The sequence below is a fragment of the Saccopteryx bilineata genome, chromosome 2 (genome assembly GCF_036850765.1).
Source record: "Saccopteryx bilineata isolate mSacBil1 chromosome 2, mSacBil1_pri_phased_curated, whole genome shotgun sequence".
In the NCBI taxonomy this organism is placed as follows: domain Eukaryota; kingdom Metazoa; phylum Chordata; class Mammalia; order Chiroptera; family Emballonuridae; genus Saccopteryx; species Saccopteryx bilineata.
This window is the reverse complement of record NC_089491.1, coordinates 292,572,121-292,599,164: the sequence shown is the minus strand read 5'-3', so window position 1 is coordinate 292,599,164 and position 27,044 is coordinate 292,572,121. Positions and strand designations below refer to the sequence as shown.

General features: G+C 40.2%; 1 protein-coding gene across 8 annotated transcripts in view; it reads right to left on the bottom strand.

The window, feature by feature from the left end:
* SWT1 (SWT1 RNA endoribonuclease homolog) overlaps window positions 1-27,044 on the bottom strand; it is a 79,243-nt gene that overhangs the window by 51,905 nt on the left and 294 nt on the right. For 2 of the 8 annotated variants that reach the window (XM_066261338.1, XM_066261331.1), the window contains exons 2-10: window positions 22,888-22,977; window positions 20,409-20,489; window positions 19,557-19,615; window positions 16,557-17,295; window positions 7,771-7,827; window positions 6,746-6,875; window positions 5,377-5,478; window positions 4,463-4,651; window positions 1,595-1,688 (exon numbers count right to left, since the gene is read on the bottom strand). In XM_066261338.1, coding sequence (XP_066117435.1) covers window positions 1,595-1,688; window positions 4,463-4,651; window positions 5,377-5,478; window positions 6,746-6,875; window positions 7,771-7,827; window positions 16,557-17,295; window positions 19,557-19,615; window positions 20,409-20,489; window positions 22,888-22,977 — 1,541 coding nt within the window. Of the gene's footprint in view, window positions 1-1,594; window positions 1,689-4,462; window positions 4,652-5,376; window positions 5,479-6,745; window positions 6,876-7,770; window positions 7,828-16,556; window positions 17,296-19,556; window positions 19,616-20,408; window positions 20,490-22,887; window positions 22,978-25,802; window positions 26,796-26,844; window positions 26,899-27,044 lie in introns of those variants that run through there. The other 6 variants (XM_066261335.1, XM_066261336.1, XM_066261334.1 and 3 more) reach the window with 6 other exon arrangements.

Genomic DNA, 27,044 nt, shown 5'->3' with positions numbered 1-27,044 from the left:
AATACAATATTAGTTAGCATTATAAGGCAGTTTCACCTTAGAACTAAGTTATGAAAATATTACTTAGAGGTCTGACCTGTGGTGGCACAGTGGATAGAGCGTCGACCTGGAACACTAAGGTCGCCAGTTCGAAACCCTGGGCTTGCCTGGTCAAGGCACAATGGGAGTTGATGTTTCCTGCTCCTCCCCTCCTTTCTCTCTCTCTCTCTCTCTCTCTCTCTCTCTCTCTATCTCTTTTCTCTAAAATGAATAAATAAAATCTTAAAAAAATAAAAGAAAATATTACTTGGAAATGGAAGAAAGGAAGGAGGAAGAAAGGGAAAAGGAGGAAAGACCTCTGAGACCACACTGTGTACTAAGCACTAAGTCCTTCATCTACATTATCTGATTGAATCCAAACACCTTATGAGGCAAGTATTATTACTGTCCCTATATTTTACACATAAGGAAACTCAGTTAAGCAACTTTCAAACATCACAAAGTTGGGAAGGGGTAAATCCAGGCCTCCAATCCGGGCACCAAGGACAGAATTACAACATAAATGAGCCTCTTCCCACATACTAATAATTAACCTCTTGCCTCATTACCATAAACATCAGATTTTTATTTCTGATCTATTTCATTGGGATATTAAATTGATATTTTCTTGCTTTTCAAAAGTTTTCTAATCTTATATAAATTAAATGAAAAAGAAATGTTATCTGTTTGAGATTCAAATCTTATTCTTCCACAATTTACACATAAGAATTTAAGATAGTCCAGCATGGTGAATATACTATAGTTAGTAATATTATATTGCAAGTTTGAAAATTGCTAAGAGAATAGATCTTAGAAGTTCTCATCATAGAAAAAAATATTTTTGTAACTATGTATGGTGAATGGATATGTTAACTAGACTTAATTTAGTAATCATTTCATAACATAAACAAACATCAAATCACTACGTTATACACCTGAAACTAATATGCTATGTATCAATTAAGAAAAAAAAAAGAAGGGAGCATTTGAGATCTTGGTCCCTGACATATGTCATCAGTTTCATTCAGATAAACTCATAAAAATTAAAAAAAAAAAAAAAAAAGAATATGCTATACAATTGAATATACTTACTGGCAGATTTATAAAGTATACATGTTTTTGATCTTTGGTACGGTACAATTTTTCAAAGTTTTTTGGTGTAATCTGCTATTAAAAAAAAAAGAAGTGCCTAACCAGAGGTGGTACAGTGGAGACAGCATTGAACTGGGACGCAACGACCCAGGTTCAAAACCCCGAGGTCACCAGCTTGAGCACAGGGTCATTGGCTTGAGCATGGGATCACAGACATGACCCCATGGTTACTGGCTTGAGCCCGAAGGTTGCTGGCTTGAGCAAGGGGTTACTCGCTCTGCTGTAGCCCCCGCCCCCGTCAAGGCACATATGAGAAAGAAATCAATGAACAACTAAGGTGCTGCAATGAAGAATTGATGCTTCTCATCTCTCTCTCTTCCTGCATATCTGCCCCTATCTGTCCCTCTCAGTGTGTGTGTGTGTGTGTCTCTCTCTGTCTCTATCACACACAAAAAAGAAGGAATAAAATGACCATGAAACTCACGTGCACAGAATAACAAGAGAACTAGGAAATAATTCCTGGTACTGAAGACAGCATTTTAATACTCGATCATCATTGTTCTCATCACTCAATCCATCTGCAAATTTAGCAAAAGCAATTATCAATAACCACACTAGAAATCCTATCATATGAATAATCTAAGCCAGGGGTCCCCAAACTACGGCCTGCGGGCCACATGCGGCCCCCTGAGGCCATCTATCCAGCCCCCGCCGCACTTCTGGAAGGGGCACCTCTTTCATTGGTGGTCAGTGAGAGGAGCATAGTTTCCATTGAAATACTGGTCAGTTTGTTGATTTAAATTTACTTGGTCTTTATTTTAAATATTGTATTTGTTCCCATTTTGTTTTTTTTGTTTTTTTACTTTAAAATAAGATATGTGCAGTGTGCATAGGGATTTATTCATAGTTTTTTGTTTTTTTTTTATAGTCCGGCCCTCCAACGGTCTGAGGGACAGTGAACTGGCCCCCTGTGTAAAAAGTTTGGGGACCCCTGATCTAGGCTGTACTTACACACCAAGAATATCTAAAAGAGTTAGGTTATTATATACCATTAATATTTTTCAAAAAACATAGTATTCTCTCATATGACTATAGCATTATATATAACTTCTCTGTTAGATTGCTTCAAATTTTTGCTGTATAAACGATGCTGTGATGAAGATTTTTATATAAATCACTGTGAGCATCTCTATTTCTTTAGGATATATCTCTAGTAAGATAAATATCTTTAGCCTTCTTGATAAACTGTGATAAACTGCTCTCCTGAAAAGTTACTAATTCATACTCCCAAAGCACTAAAGCACCCTAAGTGGTCCTAGCAGGTGTTAGGAAAAAGTAACTTTCTGAATTTAAAAGCAATTAAAATAAAGAAAAAAATAAAAGATAAATACAGAAGAAATTGAAAATGGCCAATAGACAGAAAAATTTATGCAGGGAACAAAGGGCTAATTAGTTATATTTATTCCTTTTGTTAATTACCTATTAATAATCATCTCCATTTATGTATTCCCTGACATAGACAACTACACAAATAAACTATTACTATCTCTACAACCTTATAACTAAAAGCAATGTCAGCAATTTAATAAAACTAAGGTCAAATAATAAGATGCAAACATTAAAGTGAAACATGGATTTCATGGAAGACACCCAGAAACTGAAACACAGAAGTCTGAGATAGACTTCGATTTATCCTCCTTAATCATCAAAAAGTACAGACTGAAGTCAAAGTATCAAAAAAGCACATGAAAATGGAAGTCAAAAGAAACATAAAAAAGCATTTAAAATTAATAAACATAGCCAAAACGTTTATTCTACAATGAACTCTTCTAAAATAATTTTCAAACCTAATCTATTGAAAGAATTTTCATCTAGGACAAGCAATCGCCTCATCAACAAAACGGGGCTAATAAGGATATCTTCCATAATAACATAAGATTTGAATGCAATACTAGTTGTAAAGCATTTGGAAAAGGATCTAGAGAATAGCCATAAAGCACTCTAAGTGTTCTTAGCAGGTGTTGGGATTATAGATTATAGAATAAAATATAATTTCTATCGACAAACTAAAAAGAAAAGATTAGAGTAAGCAAAATTCTTATCTCTTATTAACAACTAGGACTTTACTGAAATGATGGCTTAGATCAGGAGTTAATTTTGTTATTTGTGTTTACAAAAAAATATCTGTTTAAAAAAAAACAAACCTTATCCGTTAACAACACATACCTAAACATTTATGAGTAAAATGATATGATATTTGGGTTTACTTCAAAGTATTGCAGAAGTTCCAGGAGTTGGAAGTAAAAGAAAAAGGAAATGAGAGAATAACTAAGAATGTTGACAATCACTGAAAATGAGTGATAAGCAAAAATGGATTCATTATATTATTCTATTTCTTCATGTGAAATTTTGCATAGTGCCTGACCTGTGGTGGTGCAGTGGGATAAAGCGTCGACCTGGAACACTGAGGTTGCTGGTTCAAAACCCTGGGCTTGCCCGGTCAAGGCACATATGGGAGTTGATGCTTGCTGCTCCTCCCCCCTTTTCTCTCTCCCTCTCTCTCCTCTCTGAAAATTGAATAAAGTCTTAAAAAAAACATTTAAAAAAAAAAAAGAAATTTTGCATAGCAAAAAGACCATCGAAAGTATTCAATTTAATATTTTCAAACATTTTAATATTTTTTTAACTCTTATAATAGACACTTATTTCTGGTTTTCCTTTAAAAGCTCTTCAAAAAATCAGCCTGGTGAGGGGCACAATGGACAGAGCGTCGGACTGGGATACAGAGGACCCAAGTTTGAAACCCTGAGGTTGCCAGCTTTTGCACAGGCTCATCCAGCCTGAGTGCAGGTTCACCAGCTTGAACATGGGGCTGCTAGCTAGAACGTGGGGTCATAAACATGACCCCATGGTCATTGGCTTAAAGCCCAAGGTCACTGGCTTGAGCAAGGGGTCACTCGCTCTGCTGTAGCCCCCGGTCAAGGCACATATGAGAAAGCAATCAATAAACAACTAAGGAGCTGCAACGAAGAATTGAGGCTTCTCATCTCTCTCTCTCTCTTTCTATCTATCTATCTATCTATCTATCTATCTATCTATCTATCTATCTATCTATCTCCTTTCCTGTCTGTCTGTCCCTATCTGTCCCTATCTCTATGTCAAAAAAATGAAAAAAAAAAATTAAAGACCCCTCAAACCAAGCCTAAATACCCTACCCCCACCCCATCACTACAGCCTGCCATTTCACATTGCAATAGTTATAATTTTTTATAAGTTTTGCACCATTTCTCTCCAATGAGTCAGTACCCAATCAAATCTTAACCAGGAAGTACCCTCATAGAGCAATACTTACAAAGTTTTTGAGATGCAAGTTGTATTGATTGACCCCACAGTTTTCTATCTTGATTTTTGAGACTGTCATTGATGAAATGAACTGCAGGTACAGCTTTGTGCTGGGCATATTTCAGTAGTTTTCCTGCCTTCATACGATCTAATTCCTGCACCACAATCCAGGGAATTATTAACACAAGCCCATCAAAACCTAAAATATAAAATAATATCTTAGAAGTCAACAAATATTTAAAACTACTAAATCAAACTGCTGTTGGAGAACTGAAAGTTATAAAGTAAGGAATTCACAATCTAAATGAAGAGATAATATGTAAGAAACAGAAATTAGGCCCTGGCCAGTTGGCTCAGTGGTAGAGCGTCGGCCTGGCGTGCAGGAGTCCTGGGTTCGATTCCCGGCCAGGGCACACAGGAGAGCGCCCATCTGCTTCTCCACCCCTCCCCCTCTCTTTCCTCTCTGTCTCTCTCTTCCCCTCCCGCAGCAAAGGCTCCATTGGAGTAAAGTTGGTCTGGGCGCTGAGGATGGCTCTGTGGCCTCTGCCTCAGGCACTAGAATGGCTCTGATTGCGGCAAGAGCAATGCCCCGGATGGGCAGAGCATCACCCCCTGGTGGGCATGCCGGGTGGATCCCGATTGGGTGCATGCGGGAGTCTGTCTGACTGCCTCCCCGTTTCCAACTTCAGAAAAATACAAAAAAAAAAAAAAAAAAAAAGGAAACAGAAATTAAAATCAGATGTGTCAAAAGAATATACAAAGATAAATACTACTGAAGATCAAAGAAGGTTAACCTGTGAAGGCTCTTTTTAACTTAAGCTGATTATGCTTCCTATCCAAAAGAAAATGTGGCTGGGGGAGCACATTCCTTTTAAAATATCAACTGAAATAAAATCAGAATCAGTAAATATGTTTTATAAATACCTGGGATTTCTGTTATCTTCAAAATTCTAACAAATTTGAGATGATTCATCAGAATATTTGTATCAATAACAATTAGAAGTTTTTTGTCTGAAGCAGTATTTGCTAGAGAAAAAGAGCAAAGTTAGGATTTCATGACATTTGATAATAGACTTCTCTAATGACTAAAATTTTGATATCATAGAACTCCATGAGCAACAAAATTAAAAATGCACTTACTCTAATTCTTAAGAGAAAGAATAGTAATAATTAATAATTATCCATCAGTAAATATTATGAATTGCTTATGGGTAGATTTAAATCATACACTGAATTGCCCCAGTAGTAACCATGCTGCCAAGCTCTGTCCTGCATCACTGGTAGTAGTGCACTTAGGAATTATAAGCTCATTTTAATATACTCTGAGTGAAATATAACTGAAGAGAAAAATATATGTTAAAGAAATAAAATAGATAATACTAGCATTGTTATTTTTATAGTACCATTGTGAAAATCAGGTTACTACACATAAAAATAGTACATAGAAAAATTAATGTCAAGGTAATGTAATATTACTATTTTTTTTAACAGCATGGTTTTTTGTGTGTGTGTGTGACAGAGAGAGAGAAAGAGACAGAGGGATAGGAACAGACAGGAAGGGAGAGAGACGAGGAGCATCAATTCTTCATTGCAGCTCCTTAGTTGTTCATTGATTGCTCTCTCATATATGCCTTGATTGGGGGGCTACAGCAGACCAAGTGACTCCTTGCTCAAGCCAGCAACCTTGGGCTCAAGCTGGTGAGCCTTGCTCAAACGACATGAGCCAGCACTCAAGCCGGCGATCTCTGGGGGTTTGGAACCTGGGTCCTCCACGTCCCAGTCTGTGCTCAATACTAGCTTGAGCGTGGGCTCATCTGGTTTGAGCAAGGCTCACTAGTTTGAGCCCAAGGTCGCTGGCTTGGTCTGCTGTAACCCCCCCCCCCCCCCCGGTCAAGGCACATATGAGAAAGCAAAGCAATCAATGAGAAACTAAGGTGTCGCAGCAAAGAACTGATGCTTCTCATCTCTCTTCCTTCCTGTCTGTCTGTCCCTGTCTCGCTCTCTGTCTCTGTCACAAAAGAAAAAATAAAAAACAGCAGGAATAAAAGACAACTCATAACTCTGATTACTGTCCCTTAGCAAAATGAGAAAGAGAAAATATGTCTGCCTAATAATAGATATATAAAAAGAAATGATGATAAGACAAATATTAGACTCATTTCTATAGCTAAAAGAAATATATTCCACTTTATTATTTCAAATGAGCACATTTTAACATTATAGTAATTGAATGCTGGCACATTCTTTCTCAAGAAGTATAGGAGACTATAAATATCATCCTTAAAGATTATACCAGCAGAGGAATGCAAGTCATCTTCCACCAAGTCAATCTCCATACTTGCTAAGTCTCCAGGAGGAGGAACCAGAGGCAAATCCACACTTTTCCCCATACGCGCAGCATGGAGCTCTTCTACTATCTGCATCTAAATTGCAAAAGACACAACTGTAAAATATTTTGAATATTTATCTGCAGATTAATAAAAAGAAAGCAATTAATTCTTAATTCACTTAAGATGAGATGATTTGTGGAAAGAAAAACATTTCCAAAAATATGAAGGCAGCATGTGTTTAAGAATGCAGACTTGCCCTGGCCGGTTGGTTCAGCAGTAGAGCGTCAGCCTGGCGTGCAGGGGACCCGGGTTCGATTCCCGGCCAGGGCACATAGGAGAAGCGCCCATTTGCTTCTCCACCCCCACCCCCTCCTTCCTCTCTGTCTCTCTCTTCCCCTCCCACAGCCAAGGCTCCATTAGAGCAAAGATGGCCCAGGCGCTGGGGATGGCTCCTTGGCCTCTGCCCCAGGCGCTAGAGTGGCTCTGGTCGCAGCAGAGCGACGCCCCGGAGGGGCAGAGCATCGCCCCCTGGTGGGCAGAGCTTCGCCCCTGGTGGGCATGCCGGGTGAATCCCGGTTGGGCACATGCGGGAGTCTGTCTGACTGTCTCTCCCCGTTTCCAGCTTCAAGAAAGATTAAAAAAAAAAAAAAAAAGAATGCAGACTTAAAAACATATACAGGGTTTTTAAATAGCTCTTCTCTATATATTTCTGTAACTTTAGGCAAGCAAATTATTCAACTACCTTGCGTATGCTCTTTATTCAAAACAGAGTCAAGCTTATTAGACACAAAGGCAAAAAAGTGATCAAGTAAATGAAAATACTTTTTCTAATATTTTTTGTGACTTCATGAAAACTTACATATTGATTTAAATATAGATATCAATGTTATTTTCATATTACCAAGGTTTTTAGAGTCACTTTTTTATTAAAATAGGAACTGTTTGACTTAATTTCATCAGAAATATTCAAAGTAAGTATATCATTAACCTCTTGATCTGTATCTTGAATACTTTCATATGAGACAGAACATCGTGCTTCAAAACTCTGAAATGAAAAGTAATTTTATTAGTTTAGAATAAATTATATACCTATAGTGGGGTTTTTCAACGTTGGCACTATTGATATTGGGGTCATATAATTCTTTTTGTGGGGGTGTTGTGTGCATTGCAGGACGTTTAGCGGTGTCTCTGGCCTCTATGCACTAGTAGTACTATGCCCTCCCAATCTTGACGATCAAAAATGTTTCTATCAAATCTATGCCAAGTGCCCCAAAGAGATGAAACTGCCCTCAGATGAGAAATTATTCCTTGACTAGAAAAGCCTCATTCTATCAAGTCACAAAACATAGTAGAAATAGTTTAGGGTTACTCACTCATAAATACATTACTAAAAATATTCATGTTCTCAGAATGAAACTACATGCCACCCTAAGAAATAGAAAGAACCATGGCAAAGGTAAACAAGCTGGTCTTCAGTGGTGGAAAATTTTTATTCAGAAAGAACAGAGCCATTTCTAAAAGTGACATAACATAACATAACGTAACAACAAAAAGAACCTTGAAGATGATAACTGAGGGGGAAAGGCTAAAAATTAAAGTTATACTGCATATGGGTAGGAAACCAATGGTTTGTTTTTTGTTGTTGTTGTTTTCTGTGTTTTTTTTTACAGAGACAGAGAGTGAGTCAGAGAAAGGGATAGACAGTGACAGAGACAGGAACAGAGAGAGATGAGAAGCATCAATCACTAGTTTTTCATTGTGCGTTCCAACACCTTAGTTGTTCATTGATTGCTTTCTCATATGTGCCTTGACCACAGGCCTTCAGCAGACCAAGTAACCCCTTGCTAGAGCCAGCGACCTTAGGTTCACACTGGTGGGCTTTTGCTCAAACCAGATGAGCCTGCGCTCATGCTGGTGACCTTGGGGTCTCGAACCTAGGTCCTCTGCATCCCAGTCCTACGCTCTATCCACTGCGCCATCGCCTGGTCAGGCTGGTTTGGGTTTTTTGTTTTGTTTTGTTTTTTGTATTTTTCCGAAGTGAGAAGTGGGGACAGACAGAAGGCAGACAGACAGATTCCCGCATGTGTCCGACCAGGATCCACCTGGCATGCCCACCAAGAGGCGATGCTCTGCCCATTTGGGGCATTGCTCTGTTGCAACCAGAGCCATTCTAGCACCTGAGGCGGAGGCCATGGAGCCAGCCTCAGCACCAGGGCCAACTTCTTGCTCCAATAGAGCCTTGGCTGTGGAAGAGGAAGAGAAAGATAGAAAGGAGAGGGGGAAGGGTGGAGAAGCAGATGGGCACTTCACCTGTGTGCCCTGGCCAGGAATCGAACCCAGGACTCCCACACACTAAGCCAGCACTCTATCACTGAGCCAACTGGCCAGGGCCTGGTGGTTTGGGTTTTATTGTCTTCTAGCAGAGCTTAAAATTTTCTCTACTAATTTCAATTTTTCACTGGTATTTTTGCTGAATGGATGACCTACCTAACTCCATGTACAGGTAACAGGGAACTCTGCAAAAGCCACTACTGAACCAAAACATCTTGTAAAAAATCTCCAAGATAACACCAAATTCCCACATATTTTCCAGGAAGCTATATAGGGTATAAAATACATGTTGCCTTACTGGGAATTCAGTTTCTACCCTAATTCCCAACATCAATCTTCACATGATTTAACAAAATATATATAGCACAAATAGGCCCTTTATGGCTTTACTACTCCATCATTCTGAATTTTATAACCCCTTCTTGGCCCTGGCCAGTTTGCTCAGTGGTAGAGCGTTGGCCTGGAGTGTGGATGTCCCAAGTTTGATACCTGGTCACAGCACACAGGAGAAGTGACCATCTGCTTCTCCACCCCTCCGCTTTCTCCTCCTCCTTTTCTCTCTCTCTCTCTCTCTCGCTCTTTTCCCCTTCCACAGCCATGGCTCAACTAGTTCAAATACATCAGCCCTGATGTTGAAGATAGCTCCATGGAGCCTCTGCCTCAGGCACTAAAAATAGCTCAGTTGTGAGCACAGTCCCAGATGGGCAGAGCATCAACCCCAGTGGGGATTGCCAGGTGGATCCCAGTCAAGGGGCATACAGAAGTCTGTCTCTGTATCTCCCCTCCTCTCACTTGGAAAAGAAGAAAAAAATGAAAAATTTTCCCTTCTCCACCTAACATTAAATGTCACTAGATCTTTAAGGTTCTCTTCAACTAAGGAGTGCCAAGCAAGCTACAGATTATTATCAGAACTTTCTGAAACTTGTTTTTTTATATTTTTTTTATTTATTTATTTTTAGAGAGAGAGAGAGTAGAAAGAAAGAGAGAGAGAGGAGAAGAGAGAGGGAGGAGCAGAAAGCATCAACTCCCATATGTGCCTTGACCAGGCAAGCCCAGGGTTTTGAACTGGCAACCTCAGCATTCCAGGTTGACGCTTTATCCACTGCACCACCACAGGTCAGGCCAACTTCCTGAAACTCTTAACATTCAAAGTTTTTTCATTCTGTTACTTAGGTCATACCTACCCTTCACTCTCTTAGACTACAGGCCATGTCCAATGACTTCAGTAAGTTTTCTGTTACCTAAAAATCCAGAAATGTTTGTGTCAAGTGTCCCTAAAAACTTCTTCTCCATTAAAAAGAAAGTCTTAGTGGGCATTTAACTGTCTGCCTTCCCCTACCATGCTTTATTAACTACATGAATTGGGATAAAGTCTGAGGATGACCAAAGATGACTAAAGAGGATAGCAATATTGAGGGTAATAAAGGTTTTATCCATTTGAGCGATTCTAAACTAAAAATCTGACTATACTACTTCCTTCATTATTTCTCAGTGGCTCTGTACCACCTGCAGGATAGAAGATAAAAATTTTTCTCATGGGATACAAAATATTCCATTGTCTGGACCTGATTTCCTCTCCAACAGAGGCTCTACACATCACAACTGAAGAGTCCATCCATGTACATGCACACTCTTGCCATGAAATTCTACAGCCCTGTGCCATTATATGCACTGGACCTATACCCTGGCAGGGCAGCACTTCTAATCCTGGCTCTATATGTCTTCAATACCAAGCCAAAGAATCTCCACCTTAGTGAGCCCTTCCTTAAGTTACCCCTAAATTGGTAACAACACCAACCCAACTCCTAGAGCTCTAATATTTACTTTACTGTATTGCAATTTTATTTGCTTACTAATCTGCCTCTCTGGCAACTTCTTGAGGGTAAAGATCATCTTATTCATCTCTAAATCCCTAAAACCTAGAAATGGACCTGATATATAATAGATACTTTTAATTAATGACTGAAAAACTGATGAATTTCTACTCCACAGACTTGTTAATACGAGGTTTATAAAAGTGGCATAAAAACTATTATTTCTATGTCATTAATTTGCAATGCTGGGGGAGGGTGCAACCTGAGAGAGGCCTGTAACAAAGGACTATAAAACCTAGGCAACAAAAGTTATTTTCACTTAGGAAATCACAACAAGATTACTAAATAGCTGGATTACTAAATCCAGAAAATACAATTATCTCCTTGTAAAGTACAATCATATGAGGAAAATAATTATCTATTGAAAACTTGTGAGGAAAATAAAACAGCTAACATAATATTAAGACAATTCTCAACCATATGCTGAAGATAATATACTCAAGAAAGAGCAATATATGCTTGCTGCTCCTGAATCTAAATGACTTTAAGTCAGATAAGGCTGTTATCAAAAAATGTTTATAAAGAACTTTAATTCTAATAACTTGAAAGTAATCATGCAAAAATTTCTTCCCATACAACTTAATATTCATGCTACATACTTCTTTTGGTTTATACAGTAATTTTACAGAGACCAAAACTAATTATAAGAAGCACTGAAAGCTTTCTCATACTGTACCTTAAATGTGCAGCACAGGGGAACAACAAATGTGGCCCCAGGCCTGGCACTAGCAGCAGCTGGCCTTGGTTCACAGCTTGGCATCTGTAGCTCATGCGGGGTGGCCCTGGGCAGAACACAGGTGGTGGCTGACTCTGCCCTGCATCCCTGGGAGGCCCCCGAGCCAGTGAAGTGGACAGCTTCAGACCACGTCAAAGCACCAGCCAACCACCTCCACAGCAGCTCCCTCAAGGGGTGGACACAGCAGGTACCAGAGCTCTGCTGAAATAATTCCTAAACTGTGGAGTAGGCCCCAGCACAGCTGGTCCTCCACGATGGTCAGAGATCAGTGGTTGCAGCCAGTCCTGCCACTGATTGGCCTTAGGGATAAATTCTCCTCCTTCCATGCCAACAGCAACCAAGGAGGGTATGCACAGCCACGTGAGGGGGTGCAACCTGTAATGCCCAGCTCAGGTGAATGGGGAGGCTGTGCCACTGGACCTTATAGGACACCTACTACATTGTGCCACTCTACCAAGACCAGGAGATGTAACAGCTCTACCGAATACACAGGAACAAACACAGAAGACTGCCCAAATAAGGAGACAAAGAAACATGTCCCAAATGAAAGGGCAGAGCAGAACTCCAGAAAAAGACCTAAACAAAATGGAAACAGGCAATCTACTAGATGAAGAGTTCAAAACACTGGTTATAAGGATGCTGATTGAACTAGTGAGAACCTCAACAGTATAAAAAAGGACCAGTGTGAAATGAAGGATACACTAACTGAAATGGAGAATGATTTATAGGGAATAAGGAATAGATTAGTGCCTGGCCTGTGGTGACACAGTGGATAAAGCATCAACCTGGAACGCTGAAGTCACCAGTTTGAAACTTGGACTTGCCTGGTCAAGGCACATACAAGAAGCAACTACTATGAGTTGATGTTTCCTGCTCCTTCACTCTTTTTCTCTCTAAAAATCAGTAAATAAAATATATTTTTTTAAAAGGTAGACTAGATGAAGCCAAGAATCAAATCAGCAATTTGGAATATAAGGAAGCAAAAAACACCCAATCAGAACAGCAAAAAGAAAAGAGTTCAAAATTGAGGATAGTGTCAGGAGCCTCTAGGACAGGGGTCCCCAAACTACAGACCTACGGATCGTATGCGGCCCCCTAAGGCCATTTATCCGGCCCCCGCCGCACTTCTGGAAGGGGCATCTCTTTCATTGGTGGTCAGTGAGAGGAGCATAGTTCCCATTGAAATACTGGTCAGTTTGTTGATTTAAATTTACTTGTTCTTTATTTTAAATATTGTATTTGTTCCTGTTTTGTTTTTTTTACTTTAAAATAAGATATGTGCAGTATGCATAGGGATTTGTTCATAGTTTTTTTTATAGTCCGGCCCTCCAACGGTCTGAGGGACAGTGAACGGGACCCTGCTCTGGGACAACTTCAAGTGTACCATCATAGGAGTGCTAGAAGGAGATAAGAGAGCAAGAAACTGAAAATCCATTTAAAAAATAATGGCTGAAAACTTCCCTAACCTGGTGAAGGAAATAGATATATACAAGTCCAGGAAGCTCAGAGTCCCAAAGATAAATCCAAAGAGGCCCACACCAAGACACATCATGATTAAAATACAAATGTTTAAAGATGAAGAAAGAATCTTAACAGCAGCAAGAGAAAAGCATAGTTACCTACAAGGAAGTCCCCATAAGACTGTCTACTGATTCCTCTCTTGTTCTTTTTTTTTTAATTTATTGATTTTAGAGAGAAAAGAGGGAAAGGGGGAGAGAGAGACAGAGAAAGAGAGAAACATCGATTTGTTGTTCCACTTATTTATGCATTCACAGGCTGGTCCTCATACGTGCCCTGACTGGGGATGGAACCTGCAACTTTGGTGTACCCAGAAAATGTTCTAAGCAACTGAGCTACCCAACCAGGACATCAGCTGATTTCCCAACAGAAACTTTGCAGGCCACAGGGATTCACAAGAAATATTCAAAGTGATTAAAAGCAAGGACCTGTAACTAAGATTACTCTACCCAGCAACACCATCATTTAGAATCAAAATAAATACAAATACAGAGCTTCCAAGACAAGAAAAAGCTGAAAGAGTTCATCATCACCAAAGCAGAATTACAGCCCTGGCCAGTTGGCTCAGTGGTAGAGCGTCGGCCTGGCGTGCAGAAGTCCCGGGTTCGATTCCCGGCCAGGGCACACAGGAGAAGCGCCCATCTGCTTCTCCACCCCTCCCCCTCTCCTTCCTCTCTGTCTCTCTCTTCCCCTACTGCAGCGAGGCTCCATTGGAGCAAAGATGGCCGGGGCGCTTGGGATGGCTCCTTGGCCTCTGCCCCAGGCGCTAGAGTGGCTCTGGTCGTGACAGAGCGACGCCCCCTGGTGGGCAGAGCATCGCCCCTGGTGGGCGTGCCGGGTGGATCCCGGTCGGGCGCATGTGGGAGTCTGTCTGACTGTCTCTCCCCATTTCCAGCTTCAGAAAAAATACAAAAAAAAAAAAAGGTAGAATTACATGAAATGTTAAAGGGTTTTGTTGAAAGATAAAAAAAAATGAGCAATAAAACAGCAATAAATACATATCTATCAATAATTGAATCTAGGGGCCTGACCTGTGGTGGCGCAGTGGATAAAGCGTCAACCTGGAACACTGAGGTGGCCGGTTCAAAACCCTGCACTTGTCTGGTCAAGGCACATATGGGAGTTGATGCTTCCTGCTCCACCCCCCTTCTCTCTCTCTGTCTCACTCTTCTCTTTCCTTTCTAAAATGAATAAATAAAATCTTTAAAAATAAATTGAATCTAAAAAACAAAATAATAAATTAGCAGAACAGAAACAGACTCATAGATAGAGAATGTTTTGACAGTTGTCAGATGAGAGAAGAGTTGGGGGGTAAGTGAAAAAAGGTGAGGGATTAAGAAGTACAAATCTGTAATTACAGAACAGTCATGGGGATGTAGAGTACAGCACAAGGAATACAGTCAATATTATTCTAATAACTATGTATGGTGTCAGATGGGTGCGAGATTTATTGGGATGATCACTTGATGTTATGTAATGTCTAATCACTGAAGTGTACATCTGAAACTAATATAATAATTCATGTCAACTGTAATTGAAAATAAAAAGTAATTTTTAAAAAGCAATAAAAAGGCCTGACCAGGCGGTGGCGCAGTGGATAGAGCATCGGACTGGGATGCGGAAGTACCCAGGTTCGAGACTCCGAGGTCGCGCGCGGGCTCATCTGGCTTGAGCAAAGAGCTCGCCAGCTTGGACCCAAGGTCGCTGGCTCCAGCAAGGGGTTACTCGGTCTGCTGAAGGCCCACGGTCAAGGCACATGTGAGAAAGCAATCAATGAACAACTAAGAAGTCGCAATGCGCAACGAGAAACTGATGATTGATGCTTCTCATCTCTCTCTGTTCCTGTCTGTCTGTCCCTGTCTATCTCTGCCTCTGTAAAAAAAAAAAAAAAAAGAAAAAGCAATAAAAAGGCCTTGGCCGGTTGGCTCAGTGGTAGAGCGTCGGCCTGGCGTGCAGAAGTCCCGGGTTCGATTCCCGGCCAGGGCACACAGGAGAAGCGCCCATTTGCTTCTCCACCCCTCCCCCTCTCCTTCCTCTCTGTCTCTCTCTTCCCCTCCCGCAGCCAAGGCTCCATTGGAGCAAAGATGGCCCGGGCGCTGGGGATGGCTCGTTGGCCTCTGCCCCAGGCGCTAGAGTGGCTCTGGTCGCAACAGAGCGACCCCCCGGATGGGCAGAGCATCGCCCCCTGGTGGGCAGAGCATCGCCCCTAGTGGGCGTGCCGGGTGGATCCCGGTAGGGCGCATGCAGGAGTCTGTCTGACTGTCTCTCCCCATTTCCAGCTTCAGAAAAATACAAAAAAAAAAGCAATAAAAAGAACAAACTGAAATCTTTCCCTCTTTGGCACCTTTCAAGTTCACTGAAATGTTCTGTCTCTCAAACTCTTTTGGCCTCACTAGTTATAATGTTTCCACTTTCCATAGTAAGTTTTTTACTATTGCAATCTATAATCCTGATACCTAAAAGCAGTTAGACTCAACCACTCCTGTTTACAAGCAGTCTCGAAATTTCAGAATTTCTGAAGTTCTTAAGTTCCAGAAGTTCTCTTAAAGGTAAACAATTTTGTCATAGGGGAAAAGCTAGAGAATAGGTTCTCAAATTAGTCTACAAATGCCAACTTATTTCAACATTTAGAAGTAAAACAGATGTGCCAAGCTTTCTAGCCTGAATCTCTGCACATAGTTAGCTCCCTTTTTCTGGAACATCCCTGCTTCTCCCATCCCAGGTCACCTCATCTTCACCTAAGTAATTCCTAGTCATTCTTCAGTTCTCAGTTTAAATGTTACCTCCTCTGGTCAACCTGTCTTAACCAATTCCCCCTATGGTGTGCCAAGGCCATGTCAATCCCCTGCTGTGAATTCCCACATTAAGTGATAAGTACTTACAGACTTAGGTGATCGTGTGTGTCTCCTCACATGTATAAGCATCTGATTACAGAGACCGTGTCCCTTCCTTTATTGACATGGCTGGCACACAGTGGCACTCAAAAAGCTATTCAGAATACTAACCCCTGGGCGTTCTATAGTACCCGGGGTTAAAGAAGAGCCTAAGAGACTGGCATAAAGCTTTTTTTTCAAAGGACTGTCTGCAACTGCATCTTTCTACATTTTTATCCATTCTCTCCTATTATGGATCCTTGACATATTATAGATACTTGCCAGGGCATCTTCCTAAGGAAGCTGGAATTAAAGTGGTCAAATAAAGGAATCAGGACATATCTTTCTGACTAAATTTGAACCAGCCCTCCGTGATCATTATCAGTAATGGAACCAATATTGCTCTGCTAAAACCTACATTCTCTGTTCTGCACTACCTTACCTGGGTTAGGTTGTCACTAGAACCTGAATCATTACTTTCTTGATGCTCATGATGATATTTTCCCTTCCATTCATGAACATTCTTTTTATAAGTGGAATCTGAAGGCAAATGTTTGCTTTTGTGCTTCATCAAATTTAATGAAACCTGACAGTTTTCCAGGTGTCCTTTTTTCTTCTGCTTAGTCCTTGATTTGTTGGATTCTAAAAGGAAAACATTTTTTTCTACAGGTTTCTGGTGGGTATCATGGGATTTTACTGGAATTTTGAAACTGATCTTCATTCTTCTGGATTCGAGGGGTTCCTTAATTATCTTGTTGTAATTATAATCCTGAGAAAATTGGATTCTCTTGCATTTTTCCAAACCACATTTTTCATAACTGTCTCTTGGTCTATTATGCCTTTCTTTCTTGAGCTCTTTTATCTTCTCCCTATGAGCAAGTACACGGGGCCATGTTTTTTCATGTGACTGGCATTCAGCTTTAGGTGTGACATCTTTGGCAATTTTAGGATTACTGAGGTTTTTAATTCCATGGTAAAGGTTACATCTAACATTTGTCAATTTAATATCTTTAACTTTAAAATCTACACATTTACTTATATCTTTTTTCGTTCCATTTGAAGGACTTTGTGAAATAATTTGATTATCATTTGAATATGATCCTTCTTGGAGTTTACCAGGTCCTTGGGATGACGAATTGACTTTTAGTCTCTTACTTGGAGTGTCAGTGTCTACATGTGGCCTGTAAAGCAGCACAGAAACTGAGGTTACATTAAAACTATGATTATACATAATTTGCATTGTATCATTTTGGTTAAGAAATTATAGAACTAGCCTGACACAAACTTCACAAAAAGTAAAATGACTACATTAAGAATGAAATGAAAAGGATTACTCAACAAATGGTGTTGGGATAATTGGTTTGCTATTTGGGAATAAAAAAACAAATTTACAGCGTTATAGAATACCGGACAACAAATTTAAGAACATACCCAGACAACATAAATTCCAAACAGATTAAACACTTAGGTGCAAAATAATTATTATCATCATTGCTACACTTCATATCAAACATTTAAAATCCATAGGGGAAAAAAGCCAGTATTTATCTAATTTCTTAATAGAGAAATTCCTAAACTGAAAACCTACGAGAAAAATTACAAGGGAATATAATAAATGTAAATGATATTTCCTTTCAAACTTTAACACATTAAAAATTAATCAACAAAATTCAAAGAATTGAGAAATGGAATTTGCTATGTATATATGACAGCTTATCAGCCTTAGTAGACAAAAAGCTCATCAAAAAGTTCAAAGATTCTAGAATACCCCATAAACAGAAAATTAGTGAAAAAGAAAGAGGGAAAGGCTAATAAACATTTGGGAAAAGAATTGACTTCCATGGTAATTATAGGCATGCTAATTACAACAACATACCATTTTCTTGTGTCAAATTAGCAAAGACTTTAAAATAACATTATATACTGGCAAAGGGTTAGAAAGCGAATTCTCTCTTGTATGCTGCAAAACAATTACACTTCCAAAATGGAATCTGAAAACATGGTTAAGAATTCTAAAAATGTCCATGATTCTTTGACTTTTCAGTAATCCTCATTTTAGAAATTAGTATCAAGGTGAAAAAAAACATGAAATAAACCAAAAAAATATTCAACTTAGGATTTATAATAGCAAAAATTCAAGTTCAAGGCAAATATTAAAGTTTTATAAATGACTAAGAAACATGTCATTCTATCAAATATGAAAATATAGTCATTTTTAAATGATCTTTATGAAAAGTTTTCAGTGATATAAAACATTGATATAATATTAAGCATAAAATAAGCAGGGCACACATCTGTATATATAATGTGGCATCAACAATTTAAATAAACATGGTAAAAAAGCCAGAAAGAAATGTGCTATAATGTTAGAAGCAGCAATAGCTAAGGGTGATAATAATATTCTACTGCTTAATAAAAGTTGATATTAGTTTGTAGTCAGAAAGAAAGGGAAAGGTTTTTCACCATAACATAATCCATTAACTTATAATAAATCCTAGAGTGCTTCCTGAGTGCCCATCACTCTAGTAGGCACTGGATAGGCAGTGGAAAGTACATCAGATAGAGTCCTTACCCCCAAGTAGGTTACAGTCCAGCAGAGGAGAAAGAGATAGTAATTAAATTACCTCTCAAATAATTATGCAAGAGCAAACTGTAAACATCTCAGAATTTTTATAGGACTTTCACCTGCATCTTCATCTAGTTTTATTTCTTTGCTATTTATTCCTACTAAAAAGACTGTCTATCATCAGCTGTTAATAAGTAACAATAGAAGAAAACTTTACATTTTTTAATTATCCCTGTTTTTAAAAAATCTTTTAATTTTTAAATTTTAGTTGACATATAATATTATATTAGTTTCAGGTTTACAACATAGTGGTTAGACACTCATATAACTTATGAAGTGATAATTCCAACACAAAACTTTAAATTTTAAGAGGACCTTGACTGGCACCTAATAGTATATCATGTTCAAGACCTTGAGGTTGCCAGCTTGAGTGTGGGGTCACCAGCTTGAGCATGGTATCATAGATATGACGCCATGATCACTGACTTGAGCCCAAAGATTGCTAGATTGAAGCCCAAGGTCGCTGGCTTGAGCAAGGGGTCAAAGGTTCGGCTGGAGCCCCCCAGGCAAGGCACACAGGAGAAAGCAATCAATGAACAACTAAGGTGCTGCAAGGAAGAATTGATGCTTCTCATTTCTCTCCCTTTCTGTCTGTCTGTCTGTCCCTATCTGTCCCTCTCTCTTGCTTGCTCACTAAAAAAAAAAAAAAAAATTCAAAAACTAGAATCTGCGACATAGCTAGAATGATTGCATTTAAAACACAAAACAGTAGTAATCGAAGTAAGAAAAGGATTTTGCAAGTCTGAATATTTAGTCATGTAATTCTAGGCCAAAAAAGTAAAAAGGTATCTAAAAAAGGGGAGTGGGAGAATTTACCTTTTCAGATCTTGTCTTCTTTTTATATCACAGTTCAAAATGTCTACATGATCTGATTTCTGAAAGAAAACAATGTGTCATTAAGAAATATAAGTTATGCAATGGTACTGTAGTTACAGGGTAAGAGACTGGGAAATAATTTTTCCCCCATACCTATGTGTTAGTGAATAGGTTGACACAATAACTTAATCAATATAATGATCTTGAGAGACAGAAACTATTATCTCCATTTTACAGATAAAGTACCCAAGGCTCAAGCAGAGCAAATTATCTTCCTCAATGTCACAGAGCAGGTCAGTAGCAGGGCCATGATTTAAAATCAGACCTGTCTACTCTCCAGTCTACAACCCTGTCTCTCTATGCACTCAGGGGACACAGGGCTAGGTACAAGAAAAGTAAGAGAGGATCAGGGTATAGTCGACATTAAGTGAGAATGTACTGCACAACTCTGTGTGCTCGGACAAGTCAGTTAAACTTATGGATCTCAATTTCTGAATCGAAAATGCAAACACTGTATCTGCCTTGACTAACTCAAAAGGAAATTATAAAGATAAATATAACCATACATGACGAACCACTTTTAAAATTCTAAATTTATCTCCATGATGTCTAATCCCACATAACAGGGTCTTTCAGCTCAAAGAAATAAGAAACTTAATAAATGCTTTTGGGTAAGAAGAAAGAAAAAAACAACCTACCTGGTTTTCTTTCCACTGGCTATCAAATAGTAAGTAAAATACAAAGGAAAAAAAGTAATGAAAAAGCAGTGGAGAAATTTATGTCATAAACCCTCTAATTGTACATTCAAACTTTAATATAAATGATTCTGAGTTGTAGTATCTAAACACTTACCAGTTTTCTCTTTTGTGATGAAGCGCATCTTACAGAGCAAGCCGAACTAGTATAGCATCCTGAGGTTTTGTTATGTGTTGTCTAAGAATGCCATTTGGAAAAAAGGAGGAAAAAAGCACAAAATAAAGCACAGTATAAGACAGCATTATTTCATCACTGTTATAAATCAGCATGCCTTATACACTAACAATAAATTTCAGAGGGAATCAATGTTCAAAGGCACACAAACTGGCATGAGGAATGGAAGCCCAACTAGAAGGGAGACTCAACCAGAAATCAGAAGATCTAGGTGCTCTCAAATTAGAGCGGAGATGGATACAGGTGTTACAGCAGAGGGCCAGCTGACAGCTCGGGTAAAGGCCCTGGGAGATGACACTGCCATCGTAAAATCCATCTTTCTACTAAGCAAATCCACTATCCAATTATTCTTCAGTGGGTCCTGAATTCAACAGATGCAGGAAAATTTATTTTGAGTACCTACCACGTGCCAGAGACATTCTAGACAGTGGGGACAAGCTAACGAAAAAATTACAAAAGTCCCTGCCCTCATGGAGGTTAAAATCTAGTGTAGGAGTTTACAAATAAATAATATATTTAGTGTGTCACACTATGCTATAAAAAAAAATAAAACAGAGAAAAGAATCAGGAAATGCTGGGAGGTGGGGCTTGAGGCAGTTGCAATTAAAAAAAATATAGACCTAAAGAAGGGATGTAACAAACTGTGAATATCTAAGGAAAGTGTTTTTGGTTCAAAGGGAACAGCAGCAAGAGCAAAGCCCCTGAGGAGGCAGAAATGTGACTGGCTTTTTTAAATATGGAAAGGAAGTCAAGGAGTGAAGAAAGCAAAAGGGGAATGAGAGGAAGAAGAGATGGAGAGAGCAGGGCACTTTGTTGGCCCCAGCAAGAACTTCAGCTTTTACTCTGAAGTGGAAAATCACCAGAAAGTCTTGAGTAAAGGGGTAATGTGATCTGACTAACATTTTAATAGGATCACTCTGGCTGTTATGTTGAGAAAAGAACACAAGGAGACAAAGGCGAAAGCAAGATTAATTTAAAAACTATGGGAATAATCTAGGAAAGCAAGTTGATTGCCTGGACCACAGTAATAGCAGTAGAAGAGGTAGTCAGGTCAGACTCTGACTATATCACTAAAAGAAAGCCGACAGAGTTTGCTGATAGACTGGACCCAGGTAGAGGATGATGACCAGAGTTTTGCATCCAGGCTACAGAAAGAATGGAATTGCAATTTACCAAACTGGGGAAACTGAGGCTGGGCACTTGAAAGGTTATCATTTAAGAAGTGATGAGGAACCAGCAAAGAACTCTGTGAAGAACTCACCAGTAAGAAAGAAAATCAGAAGTGTATGGTGCCTCAAAAGCTACATGAAGAAAATATTTCAAAGAGAAGGTGAAATCAGTTATGTCAATGTTGCTGACTGGTCAAGTCAGATGAAGTCTTAAAACTGATCAGTGGGTTTAGCAACATAGAAATTGTTACTGGCCTTAATGAGAGCACATCTGAAGGAGTGATGGCAAAGTCTAGTTCAAGTAGGTGAAGAATGGGAGGAGAAATTTTAAACAGCATGTCAATTACTCATGTCAAATAGTGTTACATAAATCAAGGCCACACTCCAGGATCCCCTTTCCAATTATCACTATACCTGGGAGACCAAATTAGTGATCAGAAAGTTAGAAGCAAGGAACAAATACCAGAAGTAAAACTGATCTCTAGAATACTTCATTCAAGTGATGTAAAAGCTTTATGAACTAACCTGCTACCACAGAAATCATTTCTTCAGTGAATACCTACTTTTATGTGTAGTCTCTCATCTTAGATGATAATATAGCATAAACACTACCTGATTCTAATTATGCTCTATGCAGACTAGTCAGAGAGTTTATAATAAAATAGACTGCAGGGTATTTTGTTTGTTTTGGTTAGGTCAACCACATAACAGTCTCACTTCCTAGAGACAACAATCAGCTCAATTATTTAGCTATCCTAAATTTCATCCACCAAAACACTTCTTAAAATACTGTGCTTCTGAAGTATCAGAAAAAGGACCATGGTAAGCACGCTTTCTCTAGCCCCAGCTTGTACCTCCCCATTTTGATTGACAAGCATGTAATCCTATCCAATGCTGAGTAAATGCAGAAAGGAGATATGGAAAATGGTCTAATGGTGAGTTACTTCTATGAAAAGGAGGATTCTATGGAAGTTTAGAATTAAAGTCAGAAATGCCTAGACAAATTACTTACCTCTCTAAGCTTCAGTGTTTTAAATTGTGTAATTGGGACAATAATAGTACTTACCTGATAGAGTTGTGAGGAATAAATAAAATAATGCAAGTAGAGAATGGGAAAAACAAATGAGCAGTATACTTGCACATGTCACTTTAAAACAGAGGAGTATTTTTGCATTACACAAAAATAAACTTTAATAAAGGGTATCTTTCAGTTAGTAAATCAAAACTCTTACTTCTTCATCAAAGCTGGGTGACAAGGTGGTATCTTTTCTCTCAGACTGCGTTCTGTTTCCACAGGATTCTTTGTTGGACATTTTGAAAAGCTAAAATAAATATTAAAAACAAATTGTGTTTTTCAGCACAACAAAAAAAGTACATTAGAAGTTATTTTTCTTTCAGTTAAAGATTGGAATGTTACAAAATGATTTCCATTTTCTAACCATTCCTAAGGTGACAGGATTCTCTCATTGCACCACTTTATTTCAGTTATATGCTCCCTCGTAATGGTCCTCTCCTTCAGCCTCCTCTACCACCTTTGTAGGAATGGCTTACAAAACTATGCCTTTAGCTCTGACTTCTCTCTCAAGCACCAGAACACCATTTTCAACTGCCTGTAGGACTACTGGCTTCTGTCCTACGTGCACCTCAAAACCAGTCATCCATAAACCTTCATTTCCCAACTTACCCTGCCACTCACTCAGTGAGACTTCGGGCAAATCACATACATTTTATGAGCTCACTTTCATTATATGTAAAATAACTCATCCAAGAATGTTTTGAGGGATTCAGATGAAACAATGGATATTAAAAAACCTTGCACAAGGTAGAGCATAGTAAAGTCTAAATCAGGGGTCGGGAACCTATGGCTCAAGAGTCAGATGTGGCTCTTTTGATGGCTGCATCTGGCTCACAGACAAATCTTTAATAAAAAATAATAATAACGTTAAAAATATAAAACATTCTTGCCCTGGCCGGTTGGCTAAGTGGTAGAGCGTTGGCCTGGCGTGCAGGAGTCCTGGGTTCGATTCTCAGCCAGGGCACACAGGAGAAGCGCCCATCTGCTTCTCCACTTCTCCCCCTCTCCTTCCTCTCTGTCTCTCTTCCCTTCCCACAGCCAAGGTTCCATTGGAGCAAAGTTGGACTGGGCGCTGAGGATGGCTCTATGGCCTCTGCCTCAGGCGCTAGAATGGCTCTGGTTGCAGCAGAGCAATGCCCCAGATGGGCAGAGCATCGCCCCCTGGTGGGCATGCCGGGTGGAGTCTGTCTGACTGCCTCCCCGTTTCCAACTTCAGAAAAGTACCAAAAAAAAAAAAAAAACAGCAAAATATATATATATAAAACATTCTCATGTATTACAATCCATTCATTTCCTACCACTCATGTTCATGGTTACGGGTGGCTGGAGCCAATCACAGCTGTCCTCTGGGATAACACCAAATTTTTACTGGATAATGCGTAAGGTACATGGGTCATTGTATGGCTCTCACAGAATTATATTTTAAAATATGTGGTGTTCATGGCTCTCTCAGCCAAAAAGGTTCCCGACCCATGGTCTAAATAAATACTGGCTTACCTAATTCTTTCTACTAGTCCTGGAGCTCCCTGAACAGCATACTGTATTAAAAACTTAGGAGATACTCATTATTGCTTGCTGAGTGAATGAGCTATTTTTTTCTTCCTCAGAATACTCTTTTTAACTGAGCCACTACCAACACTTGCCCATTGCAGGTCCCCTGTCAACTTCCCATAAGAGTCTCACTTTTCCAGCTGCGCTCTGCATCAAGTCAATATTGTTAGCTGCTGTACCTGTCTCCCTCTGCCCCCCCGGAAAAGCAATAAGACAAATATAGTCATTCCTTATGGTCACTAACACTCCCTGTCAAGTTAGAGTATACCAAAAGCATCCTGCGCTGGAACATAGAGGCCTGAGACTAGACCATCGCTAGGACCACTGGGACAAGAAAATATAAAAGGCATCTAGAAGCAAAGCCCAAGTTTATTGCTGGTAGTGACAAATACTGAGACTGTGAACATAAAGGCTAGAAACCAAGCCGCTTCAATTATTTCTGGTCAATTACTACATACTGAAAGAATAATCAATTATTATATAAAATCAAACTTTTAGATACTTTGATGAATAGGAAGATAAGAAAAATGCTGAGAGCTAACAAAAAAAATCAAATAATAAATAGTGATAAAATATTCAACATGGGCCGGTAAGAACAGATTCTAAATTATCCAGAAATTTTGCTTTGTAAGATAATTTATGGCAATATGTAATTGAATTCACAGTTGAGCTTCCAGATTAATCATCCTCTTGTTCCAAGGATTCCATTCCACTGGAGGTGGGGGCTGTTCAATACTATAAAAAATAATAATAATAAAATTTCCATAAAATGAACTGCTTAGAGGCAATGCATTGGTTATATATTTTTTTATAATTTAAACTTGATCCATATTGGTCTGATGTTGCTCTGAATACAAAATAACACTAATTTAAACCTCTTGCCCATAAGACAAATTGAAAAAAATCACTGCAGGTCATGGACAACTAAAGGAAAAAGACCTTTATGTTTACCATGTCAAGTGCTTTACATTTATATGAGGTGTGAAATTCATATTGATTTTATGAAAATCAAAATATCAACTAGATGAGAGCCCTTCTGAGCTGGCCAGCCTTCAGAATGGTCCCTGATGATCTCTGCTGCCTGGTAATTAAACCCTCAGGTAGTCGTGCCTTCTCACAATACATAGAGCTGACCCGTATTTCCAATAAATGTTGCTACACGCAATAAGTGGCTAGGCCATATAAGATATTGTGGCTTCTGCCTTTATCTGTCTTAGATCTTTCATTCTGAGGAAAGTCAGCCACCAGTCTCGAGGACGTTCAAGTAGCCCACGTGGATGCCCACCAGGGAAGAACTGCGGCCTCTTGTCAAAAAACAGCCACGAGCCAGAAACGTGAGTGAGCCACCTTTGAAGCTGATCTCCAAGTGCTAATTAAGCCTTTACAGGGCAGCTTCCTAGCCAAGAATCTTCACCTCCTCCTGAGTCTCGCAGCTAGACACACCCAAAAGGCCACTTCCGAACTCTGACCTACTGAACCGGTGGGGTGAGTCATCGATGTTGATCGTTTTAGGCCACTAACCTTTGGGATAACTGAAGCAGCAACAGATCAGTAACACGCTCCCTTAATATAATTTTTCACACTCGGAAAATTCCTTCTTTAGGATGTCTCAAGCGCAGGAACCAAGGCTTAGAAATGCTTCCTCCAACTCCCGTCAGATGCGCAAGCTGGACTCTAACTAACCCTTGTCTGGTCTCCAGCTGGTACTGAGATGAGGGACACGGACGCACTGAGTCAAGCTTTCAAGCGATCGACTAGTCGTTCAATGATCTCCGGAGGCTGCACAAATACAATCAGCCACTACTCCTGTCTCTAAGTTATAATGTGTTATTGTCCCATTTTTCGGTCGTCTTGTACCTGAAACTAAAAGGTGCTTCCCTGTCCTGTTGCCCACCGCGTTTAACCCCGTCCCGGGCAAAAGAGGTGTCTCCCCTGCCCGCCCCCCGGGCTGGATTGAGCGCGGCTTGGGCTCACGGAGGCCCCGAGTCCAGGGAAGAGAAGTCCTGCGCGGCCAGGGACCTCACTGGCACACGCCCTGGGGAACCTCGGTAGCATCCACCAAGTGCCCCGTAGCTCAACCCACTCAGAGTTCTGGTGATGAAATGCCTAGATTCCCGCGCTGGGCGACAAACAAACAAACAAAACCACCCATTGGACGTTCACGACCACGACGCAGCGCTGAAGAAACTGGGAACGCGGAGACTAAAGACTGTTCGGGGTCACCGTGCGGGTGACGGTACGAGGCGAACCGCAGACCCCAACTCGAATCCGCCGGACTGACAGGGAAACCCGTCCGCCGCTCGTAAACTGCGGGGGGCCGCGGGCTCCGCGGGAGCCTAGCAGACTCCACTCCGCGCGAGGTGCAGCTCCAGAGGCAGGGCCTGGCCAGAACCACACCCTTCACCGCGCTGGCTCGGCCCCGGGCCCGCCCACAGAGCCGTCCGCCCCGGCGCGAGGGGCTCCCTGAGTTCCCAGTCCCGCCCGCCGCCACCAAGGTCCCGGAGAAAGCGAAGGAGCCTGGCCCGCAAAACGTCAACGAATCCTCCTCCACCAACTTTCTCACCTTACCAGAGCTGGCCGCAGCCGCGACGCCTGAGGCCCGGCCAAGGGAAAGAAACCCCTGAGTCCGAGGCCCGCTGGGAAATGTAGTTCTGCGCTCAGTCCCAGGTTACCACTCGTTCAGCTTTATACAAGTATTCATTTTCTCCTAGGATTTAGGACTGAGGCTCCGCCCCCGCCCCCAGTTAGCGCGGTGCACCCTGG